At 32.7% G+C, this 15,791-nt stretch overlaps 1 protein-coding gene across 1 annotated transcript; it reads right to left on the reverse strand.

The window, feature by feature from the left end:
• Positions 1–2,808: 2,808 nt before the first annotated feature.
• Positions 2,809–6,443, reverse strand: LOC18046706 (protein ACCELERATED CELL DEATH 6). Its single transcript, XM_024189802.1, has 2 exons — positions 5,545–6,443; positions 2,809–3,383 (listed from the first exon to the last, which is right to left on the reverse strand). The coding sequence occupies exons 1-2, from the start codon at positions 6,275–6,277 to the stop codon at positions 2,809–2,811; spliced, it is 1,308 nt and encodes a 435-aa protein (XP_024045570.1). The 5' UTR covers positions 6,278–6,443.
• Between the last annotated feature and the right edge of the window lie 9,348 nt (positions 6,444–15,791).

Genomic DNA, 15,791 nt, shown 5'->3' on the forward strand with positions numbered 1-15,791 from the left:
TATAAATTATACGTATAATGAAAAAAATAAAAAATAAGATAAGTAAATCAATATAAGAGTGGCAATGGATCACCTGTGGATGTCTTATTAGAAGAGGCGTTGGTAATATTCAATAAGATAAAGAGAGTGAACATAGAAGTTGCATGGTGGATATTCCTGCGGCTTAAAAGTGATTTTGAAAAATTAAAAGTAAATTTTAATATTTGATAAATTTTTTTAAAAATCACTTTTGTTAAAATCACCTCATCCTACAGTAAATTTTGAGAATTACTGTTATACTTAATATAATTACATAAGTAGAACATCTATAAATTAATAGACTTGGGACCATATAAAATCTATTAATTAAGAAGATATTAAATAATCGATAAATTTATTAATTTATAGAGTTATTTACAATTCAGTTAACATACATTTAATAAGTAAACATTGAATGTATTTTACCAATATTGAATATGAATTAAACTATACATTCAATTAACCAAAATAATAAATATGTACATTGTACATGTCTACTTAATTAGATAACATTCATGTTACGTTAACTTAATTAAATGTACTAAGTGAATTAGATTAAAAATAATTTAATTCATGTTATACTCAATGTATTTAATTAATCATTTAGTCAAAAAAAAAATACATTAAACTTATTTATGTGCTTAATTAAATAGTATTCATATTAATTAACTTAATTAAATGTGTTCAATGAATTTAATTAAAAATAAACTTTATGTATACTCCTGTTGAAAAAGAAGCTGGGGATAATAGAGTAACTTTAGAGCTTGTTACATGCAAGGAAGCACTAAAAGTATCAACAACACTTCTCAATTCTTATTACAATTTGAGTAGTCAATCCCAGAACTTCTAAATACAATAAGAAAAAATAATAGATAAGATCTAGGAATATCAATTGGGTGGGGTTGGGGAGGCCTACTCCTTTCCTCACCCCATAAAAGTTTTGCGTCAGATTCCCCATCTCATCCCCTAATAAATTTAGTGGGGTGGGGACGAAAAATCCCTATGTGGGGAATGATTTTCCCATCCCCACCTCATTCCTCATTTACTTATTTTATAATAGATATAAATAAATTATTTTAGTAAATTAAAAATTAGAGATTTAAATAAAATCGTTACCATATATAAAATATTTAAATTATTTAAAAAAATCTTCAAAAATTTGAAACAACATCTTGAAATAAATCAAAACTAAAAAATATTTGAAGAGAGTAGTGCCTTGAGATGGAAAAGAAAACATAATTCACAATATTTTAGGGTTGAATAAGAATTATAATGTAGGGTTTTCTTTTAGTCATAGCCTATTTATATTAAATAAAAATAAAAAGAAAATTTATTAACAAACATTGTAATTGATAAAATAAAAATTTTAAAAATTTATTTATAATGGGGATTGGGGTGGGGGAAGGGGTAGGGTGGAGAGTACAAAACCAAACCCCCATCTCATTAGAATTTGAGGATTATTTTTCCCTATTCCCCATCTCATTTTCCAAAAAATATTTAAAATTCACCTAATTTGGAGTGGGGCTCCGTGAGGCTCTAATGGAGAATTTTGCCATCCCTAATAAGATCAAACTAGATTTAAATTTGAAAAAAAAAACAAGCAACATTAAAGTCATATTTTATGTAAACAACTAACAATAGATACATATTTTATATAATTATAATATCATAGTTAACTATATTTATAATTTCAGCAAATTATTAATTTATGATTTGAATGGGACCACAAAATTATTTAAGATTTTTTAAGAAAGTATTATCTTATTATTTTATAGAAATTATTAATTTAGTCCATTGGCCTAAGTTGGAACCGTGAAAATTTATTATATAATAGAAATTATTTATTTATCGAGTATTAATTTATAGAGGTCCTATACCTCATATATATTATAAAAATTTAAAATTATTCTTATTAATTAGGAAATAAAATTATTAACTTCAAAGAAATTACTATTGTTACCAATTATATTGAGATAAAAAAATAAAATTAATAGTACAATATATTTATTTTAGTTACCAATTATTATGTATATAATAAAAAAAATTATACATATTTATAAATACGTAAATAAATTTTATTTAACATTATGTGCAACTCAGTCTTTTATATTTTTACAGTAGTTTAACAGTAAGATTTACTAAATACATACGATTGCTTTTAAAACTCATGATACTTTTAAAACTAAAGTTGATCAAATATTTAATTGATTCTCTTCACAGCTAATTGTTTTAACAGCATAACTAACAATAATTATTTTAAAAGTTACAACACTAGTATATAAGAAACATAATAAACATTTCGGCTTATATTATGTGCGTAATGTGATTAATGGAAATACTAGAAGTTTCTCAGATTTGTTTCTTATTTCTCCTTCATTTTCTCTCATTTTCTAAGTAACCAAACACCTTTTTCAATCTTCAACTGGTTGTAGATGGCTCCAAACAGGTTTCGTTTTTCGTGTATCAAATAATGGTGAATTCTTAAGTGAATTTCAATTTAGTTACGTTATGTCCTTAATTAACAATTGTTAAGCATTTTCTCAAATGGATTCCGTTATGGACCAATATTTGGTCGTGATTGAGGACATCGTGATTGATTTGATAACTGATATTTACAAACTCATGTTAAGTCATAGAGTCTTGTCACGTAAATTATGATATCACTGCTTACATTCAATGAATGGCTAAAAATAGTGAGGTGGAAATATCCCTATCCAACAGTTATTAACTCACCAAAAAAAAAAAAAAATACTGTCACCTTCAATAATGTATTTATCGTGCCAAAAGAAATTAGCTTTTAGCACCTAATGAAATTATTTGTATATGAATCAATTGCCTTACCTGATTGGGAGAAAAATAAAACATGTCCAACAAGATCGTATCTATAGCATTAGGGTTTTCATTGTCGAATGCCAGCCTATCCACTTTAGGGTGACATATGAAAGACTTCATATAAGAATCAGAAGCAGCATGTTCTAGGAGAGGTGTTTTTCCTTGGTGATTTTTCTCGTTTACAAGGTTTCCAAGAGAGTGATTGTTTAAGAGAAATTGGACCGCCTTTCTACTTTCGCTATGCACGGCAAAGTGAAAAACATTCCACCCTTCGTTATCAGTAATTTCACAGCAACTTGGACAACTCTGTATAAGCTCTAGCATTGAATATGCTTTGCCTTTACCAGCTGCAAGATGAAGAGCTATATTTCCTTCATTATTAACTTTGTAGGCTGCAGATTTATCAGCATTAAGTAATTCCTTCAAAACCTTATAGCATCCCAGGTGTGCAGCCAAGTGAAGTGGGAGCCATCCTCGCTGATCCGGTTTGCTGGTCAGAGTTTTTTTGAAGTCCAGTAACATTTTTGTCATTTCTATAGAAAATAACAACAAAACACAAATTGTCAAAGCAGGAATTATTAGAAACGCTCTCAAATTGTGTAAGTCCTACGACTGTCATTTTATAAAAATGTGAATTTTGCATACAATATTACATTGATGACTAAATTTGTCAAGTTGTAGTCCATAGAAAGCCTAGCCCATAATTATTCCACGATGCGTAGTCTACTTAGTGAGTTTGCTTCTTGCACCGAAAGCGAAAGGCGCATGGTTGAAGTCCAAGAGAATACATTCTAATTAGAGGGTTGAGTGAGAGTGTGCTTGGTATCTAAAAGTGTAAAACAAATATTTATTGAATGTATTGACGGAAACTTGTCGCGACATAAAATGGTCTTTAAAACAGAGGCACTCAAATACATACGGATTTATAAAATAACAACCATGCATGTTATAAATGCTGGAACAGAGGAAGGTAGTGGGCTAGAATGAGTGAGGTGGAAACACTTGTAGTTAAGATTATTTGACTAAAGAGAGAGCATTTATTTTAATTTGGGTCCTTTTTGTTATGCTTTCCACTTCACTACTATAATTGCCGACATGGCCGTGTATTTATAGGCTGTGCCAACCGACGAACACACTAGGATCACTCATTTTGCTAACCTATTTTTCGACCACACGATTTACTTGACTTTAATTTATACCACACATTTTTTTTCGGTGTATTAAACCATCTGGTATTCGAAGACCATATTGGACCACGACTAATCCAGATTCGAGCCGGGTAGGACCCCTAGAGCGGCAAAGTTCTCCCAACAAGTATTTAACGCAGCTGCATTCCCAAATCTCGAATTGAGAACCTTGGTTAAGATAGAACAACCCCATGCTAGTTGATGTACGCGCTTGTTGATGTACGCGCTTGTTGGTTATACCACACATTTTTAAACAGCCACCAACATGTATAGCTTGGCTTATATTTTTAACCATATTCTACAGTTGCCCACTTGATTTTTACAATTCAAGTGAACTAACTTTAGATTTTAACTTAAAAATTTCTGGAAACTAATTCTTCTTATATTACCAATTAACTTTCAACAATAATATATATATGTGTGTGTGTGTTATATAAAATTAATTGTAGGTTTTGTTGTTAGGATAAGCCGCATTATATCTCTAAATAAATATTTCGATTACTCTTTTTTTTATAATAAAATTTCTCCACATGACGAGGTTTATTAAAGAGTGGGGCTATTGACACCCCTCTAAATACCTCGTAACACTCCATTTATTTATTAACCCCATTAAAATATTTAAAAATATTATAAAATTCTTTTAACACCTCCTTAAATGACAAAAATACCCTTAATTAAAACTTATTAGTGTAAACTCATTTTTTAATTTTTATTTACTTTTATTATGAAACTCCATTTCAACAAAAGGATTTGTTAAATTAAAAAAAAAAACAACGGTTTCTTCTCTCCGTTGCAGTAGTAATAAATTATTTTCTTTATATATTTTATTTTGGGCATAAGAACTTGAGTAATAAACAAGTTTCAAAGAGCTGTTCTTCATTATAGTCTGAAATTTCAGAGGTTTCAATCTTAATTTGCTGCTTGTCTTCACCTTCCTTAGCAACTTTTACTGTCTAAACTCTTAAGCAACATGAAAATTAATTTTAGATGAAGGGAAATCTTGAAACGTGAGATGTTGTAATACCCGTTTTTGCACAAAATGAATTAGTTGCATTTGGAAATTACTTTTCAATGGCATTCATTAGAGCTAATTTATTTTGATGAGATGGACATAGACCATGGCTGGGATTGGATTTAGAGGAGTGTATGGTGGGATAGGGTTATTAATGAAGTTGGCTATGCCCAGCTACTTTGGGAATTTGTTTAGAGTGGTGGTGCTATGAGATTGTGACATTCATGGCTGGGTATTTGTAAAATCCTACACTCGATGTGGCCGCCACGAGAATTTAAATCTGTTATACGAAAATATGCTGTATAAAGAATTTTTAAGGGAAAAATTATTTAATTATTTAGTGAGGTTTAATTAAAAATTGTTCTATTATATAATTTTAATAAAAGTTAAAATCGTAAAATAATTAAAGGGATTTTAAAAGGTATTTGGAGGGGTGCCAATAGTCCCACTCTTATTAAAAAAAATTAATAATAATAATAATAATTGTAGGTTTACCTTCATCTTCGCAAAATACAGCTGCGTGTAAAGCCTTTCTTCCCATTGGTCCATGGTCAGCTGGTGATTTGCAAGTCGATAAAATGTCTTTCATGACATCTTTGTATCCTCTCTCCGCAGCCAAGTACAAGGGAGTCTCGCCGGCTTTATTGGCATCATATGGTACCCTGGGATCCTCTTTGGTCAACAGCTTCACCACGTCAACTTGATTATGCCGGACAGCCTCGTGCAAGGCTGTGTCTTTGGGTTCATTCGTCACCGCCAGCAGCATCATCCTCGCAGCTTCAACACATTTCTCTGGGTCGTTCTGGTAAGGCCTTTTGCATTCATCAATTAGATCCTTCGCTATATCAGCATGCCCGTGCCTGGCGGCGATGTGCAGCAGAGTTTCCCCTTTGGTATTGGCTTTCCACAGCAGATCAGGACACATGTCTAGAATCTTTCTCACAAAATTTCCTTCGTTCTCTGCAGATTTCCTGTTAAGACCGATCTTCCAGAAGCTGTTAAGCTTTGTTGGAGGTCGGGCTGTGATGTGAATATGGAGGATTGTGTTCTCCTTGGGTGTCAATATTTGATCAAGGGTCGTTGCGTGTGCCCTGAATTGATCGATATGACCTTCTACTGCAGCCTTGTAAAGAGAATCCATCAACTCGAAATTCTTTTCTCCGATCCTGATTCCTGCCCGGAGTGTCTGATCAGCATCCTGATTCCTGCCTCCTCGATGTTGTTGCATGTTTCCGAAAGTTCAATATTTGCTGGTGTTGTAGTCCCCGTAGTTCAGTTCTTATACGCTTGAAAATGCCACTTAACCTATTGGGTTTATTGTAGTGTTTAAGATTGACTGTTGAATTGAATATCTCAACGAAACTAATATCTCAAGTCTTAAATATTACTGCACCTTCATTTTGGGGGGGGGGGGGAATCTATCTCCAAATCTACATTGTTAACCACACGTCCTTTATTCTATCTTCTTGGTTTGACTTGTTTTTTATTTTTAAGGACTCGAGATATACAAGTTTTTTCTTTTTTAGAATAATGATCTAACTGGCCGGACTTTTTCATTTTTAAGAATCAGAACATTGGAGTTTGAGAAGTGATAAACTCAGAGGCTGAGAAATAAATTTAAACTTCTGTTAGTTTGAATTTCAGCAATGCTATTTGGCAAAAGAAATGTTCCAAAATTTTGACAGAAGGTCTGAAACGTTTGCAGTGTTTTAAATTAAGGTTTGAAGAATATATATATATAGCTTGTTTAAGCCTTTTATTGTTTTACTACTCTTACTAGTACAATAATAGAGGAGAGATTTTAGAGCACATCAGTAATACTACACTCAATTAGTGCTTGTATGTAACATGTGTAATTGTTTAAAAACAAGCATCATGTAGTTGTATTTGATTTAACTACAAATGCTATAAATGTATTATTTGGATATAATATTTTTGATGTATTCTAAAATTTCCCGTAACATTTTATAGCAGTTTCCGATAACAAAACCACGCCCTACGCTCTATATATTGAATTAATTCTGATCTTGTGTGTCATTCACGGAAGTACAAAATATCATGAATGATTAGTACATAGTTTGATGATATATCAAACTTTTTATTCACTTACTTTGAAGACTGAACTTTGAAGAGGAAGCTTGCATCATGAATTGAATGGCTGAATAATAAAGGTATCTAATAAATCCTAGACTTAGTGGTCCTGAATTTGATTAGACCATTTAACCACTTGGAATACATTGGAGCATATTGATGTAAGATGGTTGAATATGATGAGCAGAGTACTTTTCAAAGGTCATAACATGAGCTCCATATGTCTGTTTTAGGCCATATCATATACCATTTTAGCTAGCGACAAGATGAATCAAGCGCAAAATGGCTGCCCATGGTCGAACAAGAAATTTTACTTCTTTCCTAGATGTTTTTTACTTTTAAGTTATTTTTTATTTTTCCTATTATTTTCAAGATTTTTATCTATTTTTCTAGATGACGGATTTGGGTATCGTTTGTTTTGTTCTTCCTATTTAGCTTAGGAGAATTTTATTAGAAAATAATATTTTAGGTTTGCTTATTTTCGTCAATTCGCAATATTTAGGGTTAATATAAAAGGGATCTAAAATCCGAGTTTTGATCATCGAGACTTTTTTAACAAAATTTTTATTATTAAGAAACTTAGTTTCTCTTATCTACCAATTTTTTATGTTTCTGCATTGTCGATTGGTATTAGAGTAAGTTTGCTTGTCACCATGGAACAAGCATCTGTGAAGAACAATCTTAAGATTATAATCATGAGGGGATACCTCAGGGATATAATTATGAGGTAGTTCCTCAAAGTGCCAACAGCTAGGTAGTGCCTTAATGCCCAGGCCTGCGAGACGAATGCCTGCGCACATGGATGAGGCCCTAGTAAGCAATTTGGAGGAGGATGAATATGTAGATTACGAAAGAAAAGGCGGAAGGAATTCAGATTACAAGATTAATGTAGATCTTCCAAAATTCTATGGTAGGATGCATATTGTAGAATTTTTAAACTAGATAACAGTAGTAGAGAATTTCTTGGAGCATATGGAGATTTTTCAAGAGAACTGGGTTAAGCTAGCGGCATTTAAGTTGAAGGGTACGACATCCACATGGTGGCAAAACATGCAGAATCGAAGTAGTTATTGGAAAGCCAATGATCAGACTGTGGGCTAGAATGCAGAGGATGATGGAAGAGTATTTGTTGTCAGCATATTACAAGCAATAGTTGTATTTAAAATATCAGAACTGCCAACTAGCAAATCACAGTGTCGATGAATACACAAGATAATTTTATCGTCTATATGCGAGAAATAATATGATCGAGCCAGAATTTAGAATACTCACAAAATATATTGGTGGATTTAAATAAGAGTTTCAAGATGAGATCACAGAGCCAATTTGAGTTTTAGGCATAGCAGTCGTGAGAGTGAAGAAGTTGGAAGAACGGAAACAATGTGTTGTCTTTAAAACTCAATAGCATCAATTCACTAGTCTACAGAGTAAAGTGAGTAGTGTTGCGTGAAGACGTGGAAATTTGTGTCAAATCCACTACTAAAGTGTCATTACTATTTAGGTCTTATTTGGGATTAAGGTGCTGAACCTTTTAAGTTATAGTTGCTGAGGAAAAAAAAAACTATAACTATGAAACAAAAGTTAATAATATGTAGTAAATATAATTTTAAATAATAATTTTATTAAAATTATTAAATATATAATAGATTTTCTATTATAAAAGTGAAAAATCATATCAATATAGTTTTCAAAGTACAGCAGTAAATGTTTACCAAACACTTTAACAATGTAACTTAAAAATTACAGCTATCCAACCTCAATACCAAACACACCCTTAGTGCACTTTGATGGACACAAGAGGTAAAAGCAAGAAATTCATCATGTGCATGGCAACTCGGAAAATGGATGAAGAATAATCTGCTCCCCACTAGTTCTTTGCTTATTATCTCCATTTTTTCTTGCACATTGTCTTCTTTTCTAGCTCGTTGGCCATCAAGGGACAAGAGAATTGGGGCCTCCTCACGCGTGGTAGACAAAGCTGTCATAGGGTTGTTGAGTCCTTGAAACATTGGTACGTTTTTCGAATTTGGACAACTGGAAATTGACCATATCATTAACTTGAGGTTCGTCCTCCAAGGTTGCCGTGATATGTGGTTTAGGATGTGAGTCAACGCAGTTTTTTGCTAGCATCTTGTTGAGGAAGATCATGATTATCAGATTTATCATCAAAATGGAGGTCAAAATATCCTCATGCAGAAGAGTAATCACCAATTTCCTTTGATATTCTACTGATTCTATAATTTAAGTTCAGATGTTTTTGTTGAGTTATGTATCATATTGACTAGTAGAGGGGAGTTATTTAAATACATACGTAGGAAAGGTCCCTCCACATCCACCCAATAAACTAATTTTTCAGATTAAATATTTAGAAACCATAGGCTGATCATCAATAAGTAGTATAAAAGGTATGGGATTTTAGTTATGTTATATGGCTAATTAAAAATTGTTTGTCTGTTCTCTCAATGGATTTCGTCATCAACAATTTCTTGTGTTGTAGTCTTTTCGTTGCAAGCTCCTGAGGCTTTGTATCTTGTACAGTAGGGGGGAAAACAAGAGAAGGTTTGTGAGGAGGAATAAAAGAGAAAATTGTGCCTGATTGACACTAAAAAGTGTACATTTAATAAGGATAAAATTATTAGTTTTTCACTTATTGTGTCGATTAATGCGTTCATTATTTCTAAATTATTTTAATACTCCCCAAATATATTTTATGTTAAATTTTGTAATTTGTTAATTTTTATCTTGTAAATATTTTTCAAGAATAAAGATGGAATTGAAATTGAAAGCGGGAACAAAGAAGAACTACTGAAACAAAATTGAAGAGATGTAATAATAAATAATAAATAATAAATAAAATAAAATAAAAAAATAAAAAAATAAAAAAAGAACAAAAGAACAATCACACTTTTCAACACACTTATATATTTTAAAATAATAATAAAATAATAAAATAAAGAAAGTTAAAGGCAATTGTTGCCTATAAAAAGGGAGGAGAGATTGAGGAGCCGGGGGCCAAAAGCTAGAGAGCTATTTTCAGAGCTGAAGCCGAGACTGAAGAATTTCTATCTTTCTTTCTTTTCTTTTCTTGTTCTTGTTTGTATCAATTTTCTTTGTAATATATTTCAAAAAGTTTATCAAATAAAAAGAGTGTTGTATTTTCTTTCAATATGAGTAGCTAATTTTATTAAGCTGAGGTGAAGGGTGAAGCTCAATGTTTCAAACTATTCATTATTATTATTTTCTCAAATGAGTTTTTAAGTTTATTTAATTCTTTTCTAATTATTTTTATATCATGTTAATTTGTAAAATCTCAATGGATTTTATGGTATTTTGACATAATGTCAACACATTAATATAGTGTGGCACATTAGGTACTTTATTCTATATTTATCTACACACATAGAATTAAATGATATAATAATTAATTGGTAAAAGTGAGGCAAAATATAAATGAGAGAGTATTAAAATTATAGTTTGAATACAGAGAGTGGATCCTAAACCTTAGCTTATTTTTAAATCAATTTCAAATAATTTCTTTGCCCCGCAATTAATTTTCTTAGTTTTACTACATTTAAAACTCCCTGTGTTTCGACCCTGGTCTCACCGGGTTATATTATAACTAGACACTCTTATACTTGAGAGTAATACACTTTTGAGTCGTGTCAGTGTCCTTTCTGTTGTAATAATCAACTTGTCAATGCCACTTCGGCCTTGGTCGAAGTGGTGGGCTATTGCCCTCACGCTTGTGAGGGCAATGGTTCAAGCCCTCACAAAAGCATTGTGGGGGCTAAACATTTATATCTTCTTCTTCCTTGCGAAATGCGCATCCCTCGTCTGTAAGGACAATTTATCTGGGCATGTATTTCATAGAATTTAATGTAATCATATATAAGTCCCAATCATGTATATCTGATTGTAAATATCAGTATAATATTTGATAGCCGTTGTAAATATCTGTGTAATGAAGTAATCTGGTGTGTAACTAGTATTCAAAAAAAAAAATCAACTTGTCAATTAGTTTTCAAAATATATGACATGTCTACATATTCAAATGTACACATGGCAGGAGGATTAAATAATAACCACCTTATCAAGCAGTTTTAATAGGAATTAATTATGGGCTTTGGGCCTAGCCCCCAAATTAGGCCCGAAATTTTTTTTGAAGCTTCTCAATTGTCCATAGCCAACTTGAATGCACTGGCCCCACAGGTTCAATTCGGGTCCTGCAGATATTTTTACCATTAGTGAAGCTTTGGCCAACCCTTTAGGTAGTGTTTTGTTTGAAGAAAAATGAGGAGAGGAAAAGAGTGGAATGGAGAGAAAGGGAGAACAAAAGAATGAAGAAGAGTAGTGAAATTAAATTCTATTGTTTGGTTTGATATAAAATTTGATAAGGAAAAGAATTACAATTTTTTTATTTAGACAAATTTATTTTTTAGCTTAGATATTAAATTGTTTATATTAATAATGAAATATATATATATATATATAATATAAAATAAAATGATGGTTCGGTGGAGGTCCAGTGACTTTCCAGCGAAGTTCCGGCAGTGGTCCGACGACTTTCCAGTGAAGTCCGGTGACATCCGGTGGCGGTCCAGTGATAGTCCAATAAATCACCACTTTCACTCAAAAACCAGGAGAAGCTCTCTACCAATATTGGGATAGGTTTAAAGAATTACTTAACATTTGCCCACATCACGGTTTTGAAACATGGAGATTAGTGTCTTATTTCTAAGAGGGATTAACATCCCAAGGTAGACAAGTCGTTGAAATGATGTGTAATGGTGAGTTTAGGGCTAAAAGTCCTGAAGATGCATTAGACTATCTTGACTATATAGTAGAAAATGCACACACTGGGATACAGTTGGTTCTAATGAGTCATCAAGTAAACCTCAGTCATCTCCATCTGGTGGAGGCATGCATAACTTTAGGGAAGACCATGATTTTCAAGCCAAATTTGCATCATTAGCTAGAAAAGTCGAAGCATTAGAGTCGAAAAAGAATGATCATGTAAAGTCTGTTCAAAATATTTCATGTTATGTTTGCGATTCTACTGACCATTCTATGCAAGACTGTCTAACTTTACCAGCTCTGAGAGAAAGTTTGCATGAACAAGTAAATGTCTTTGACAATTTCAAAAGGCCAAATCCAAATCCATACTCTCAAATTTACAACTCTGTGTGGAGAAACCACCCAAATTTCAATTGGAGAAATGACAATCATGCACAACCTTCACAACCAGTTCCTCTATGTCAAAATTTTCAAAACTCCCAGAGTTACCCACCATATGTCCCACCAACAAGAAAAACTCTAGAAGACACATTGCATTCGTTTATTGAAAAACAAGAGTCGATCAATAACCAAACGATGCAAACCTTAACCAATTTGACAGAAACTATCTTCAAACTTACATATGCTCTAACCATACATGAAAAAGGAAAGTTTCCTGCTCAACCTGAACCAAACCCCAAGAGTCAACAACATCCTCAAATGGGAAATTCAGGAAACCAAAATATGAGTCAAGTCAAATCGGTTATAACCCTTCGTGGTGGTAAAGTGGTTGAAAAACACATCGTGGACCCTCGTGAAACTAGTAAAGATTCAATTTCAGAAAATAGGGAAGAGTCTGTCGAACCTTTAACCCATGAAGAAATAACCAACTCTCCTCATGTACCCCCATTTCTTCAAGCACTAATCAAGCCAAAGAAATCAAACCACAGTCCATAAATTTATGAAGTTTTTAAATAAGTAAAAGTCAACATTCCTTTGCTGGATGTCATTAAATGGTACCTTCTTATGTTAAATTTCTTAAAGATCTGTACACGGTGAAAAAGAAACATAAGGTGCAAAAGAGAGCTTTTCTAGCAGAATAGGTAAGTTCTATTCTCTCAACCAATAGTGCTTTGAAATACAAGGATCCTGGTTGTCCAACTATTTCTTGCACTATTGGGGATCATAAAATTGGACATGCTTTACTTGATCTTGGTGCCAGTGTTAATTTGCTTCCTTACGCAGTGTACCAACAACTCAATCTCGGTGAGTTTAAACCAACTTCTACCACTCTTTTACTTGCTGATAGATCGATTAAGGTTCCAAAAGGAATAATTGAAGATGTATTAGTCCAGGTCGATAAATTTTTATATCCTGTGGATTTTATTGTTTTGGAAACGGAACCAATTGCTAATGAATGCAAACAAATTCCTGTTATATTGGGTCGACTATTTTTAGCTATTGCTAATGCTTTGATAAATTGCAGGAATAGATTAATGAACTTATCTTTCAGCAACATGACACTGGAACTCAATGTGTTCAACATGTGTAAACAATCTCACTACCAAGAAGATGATGATAATGAGAATGAGGAAATTGATCTCATCTAGCCAATCATTGAGGAACACATTCAGGATGAGAATTTTACAAACTCTGCGGAAATTTATTTTGCTGGTTCTGTTGAATCAAATAAGGAATTATATTTTGATATTGCTAACATATGCCCTACACTTGATTCTATGCAGGTACCTATAGGTGACGATGACCAATCGAACTTTGAAGATACGGTACAACCTGAAGAAGCAAACGAAGAGGAAGCACCAGAGCTCGAATTAAAGCCCTTACCAGAAGAATTAAAGTATGCCTATCTTGGAGAGCATCAGACATATCCGGTGGTAATTTGTTCTCAGCTCACACATGATCAAGAAGGTAAGTTATTATCTGTACTAAAAAGGCATAAAACTGCATTTGGTTAGACCTTAAAAGACATAAAAGGCATTAATCCTTTAATTTGCACACACTGAATACACTTAGAGGAAAATGCCAAAACAACTCGTCAACCACAAAGAAGACTAAACCCTCATATGAAAGAAGTGGTAAAGAATGAGATCCTTAAACTACTATATGTAGGACTTATCTACCCTATTTCTGATAGTAAATGGGTTAGTCCAACTCAAGTAGTGCCAAAGAAATCAGGAATAACTGTTGTAAAAAATGAAAAAGGTGAACCAATCCCAACACGAATTCCATCTAGTTGGCGCATGTGCATTGATTACAGAAAATTAAATGTTGTCACTAGAAAAGATCATTTTCCCCTTCTATTTCTAGACCAAATTCTCGAAAGAGTAGCTGGACATCCCTACTACTACTTTCTTGATGGCTACTCTGGCTATTATCAAATCCCTATAGCCTTAGAAGACCAGGAAAAGACCACATTCATATGCCCATTTGGAACATTTGCATTTAGGAGAATGTCTTTTGGACTTTGTAATGCTCCTGCAACATTTCAAAAGTGCATGCTAAGCATTTTTAGTAACATGGTTGAAAATTGTCTAGAGGTTTTTGTAGATGATTTAACTGTATTTGGTAATTCTTTTTATACATGTCTTGATAATCTAGAAAACGTTTTGGAAAGGTGCAAAGAAAAATGACTAGTTTTAAATTGGGAAAAATGTCATTTCATGACCACTTCTGGAATTGTCTTGGGCCATGTTGTGTCTTAAAAAAGAATCGAAGTTGATAAAGCCAAAGTTGAAGTCATTTCAAAATTACCCTCACCAAAAACAATTAGAGAAGTCCGTTCTTTTTTAGGACATGCAGGATTTTATAGGAGGTTTATAAAAGACTTTAGTGCCTTATCTAGACCAATTTGTAACCTCCTAATAAAAGACACACAATTTGAATGGACTAAAGATTGTCAACAAGCTTTTGAAAAAATAACTACCCTTTTGACATCAGCCCCAATAATGCAACCCCCTGATTGGTCTTTGCCTTTTGAGCTAATGTGTGATTCTAGTGATTATGTCGTTGGCGCTGTTCTGGGTCAAAGAAAGGAAGGTAAGCCCTTTGTCATCTATTATGCAAGTAGAACTTTGAATAATGCTCAAATAAATTACACTACAACTGAGAAAGAACTACTTGCTGTAATATTTGCATTGGATAAATTTCGTTCGTATTTAATTGGTTTATCTATTGTTGTTTATTCTGATCATGCTGCTGTGAGATATTTAATGTCAAAACAGGATGCCAAACCAAGGTTGATACGATAGATTTTATTACTTCAAGAATTTAATTTGACAATCAAGGACAAAAAGGGCGCTGAAAATGTTGTTGCAGATCATCTTTCAAGACTTACAAATGAGTATTCAATTGAAACAACACCCATCAATGATTCTTTCCCTGATGAATTTTTTTTTCTATAAACAAAATGCTTTGGTATGCTAATATTGTTAATTATCTTGCAACATGTGAAATGCCATGTGACTGGAGTTCTCAAGATAAGAAGAAATTCTTAACAGAAGTGAAAAGCTTTTACCGGGATGAACCAAACTTGTTCAAGTACTGCTCTGATCAAATTTTTCGAAGATGCATACCAGACGACGAGGTAAGTAGGGTCATTCAATTTTGTCATTCTGAAGCATGTGATGGCCATTTTTCTTCAAAAAAGACAGCTACAAAAATATTGCAGTGTGGATTTTATTAGCCCACATTATTTAAAGATTCACATGCATTCTGTAAAATGTGTAAGAATTGTCAAATGGTAGGGTCTATTTCAAAACAAAACATGATGCCTTTAATCCCCATCCTTGTCATTGAAATATTTGATTGTTGGGGAATTGATTTTATGGGCCCTTTTCCATCTTCATTTGAATTTGTAT

The sequence above is a fragment of the Citrus clementina genome, unplaced genomic scaffold, assembly GCF_000493195.1.
Source record: "Citrus clementina cultivar Clemenules unplaced genomic scaffold, Citrus_clementina_v1.0 scaffold_3, whole genome shotgun sequence".
Classification (NCBI taxonomy): Eukaryota; Viridiplantae; Streptophyta; class Magnoliopsida; order Sapindales; family Rutaceae; genus Citrus; species Citrus x clementina.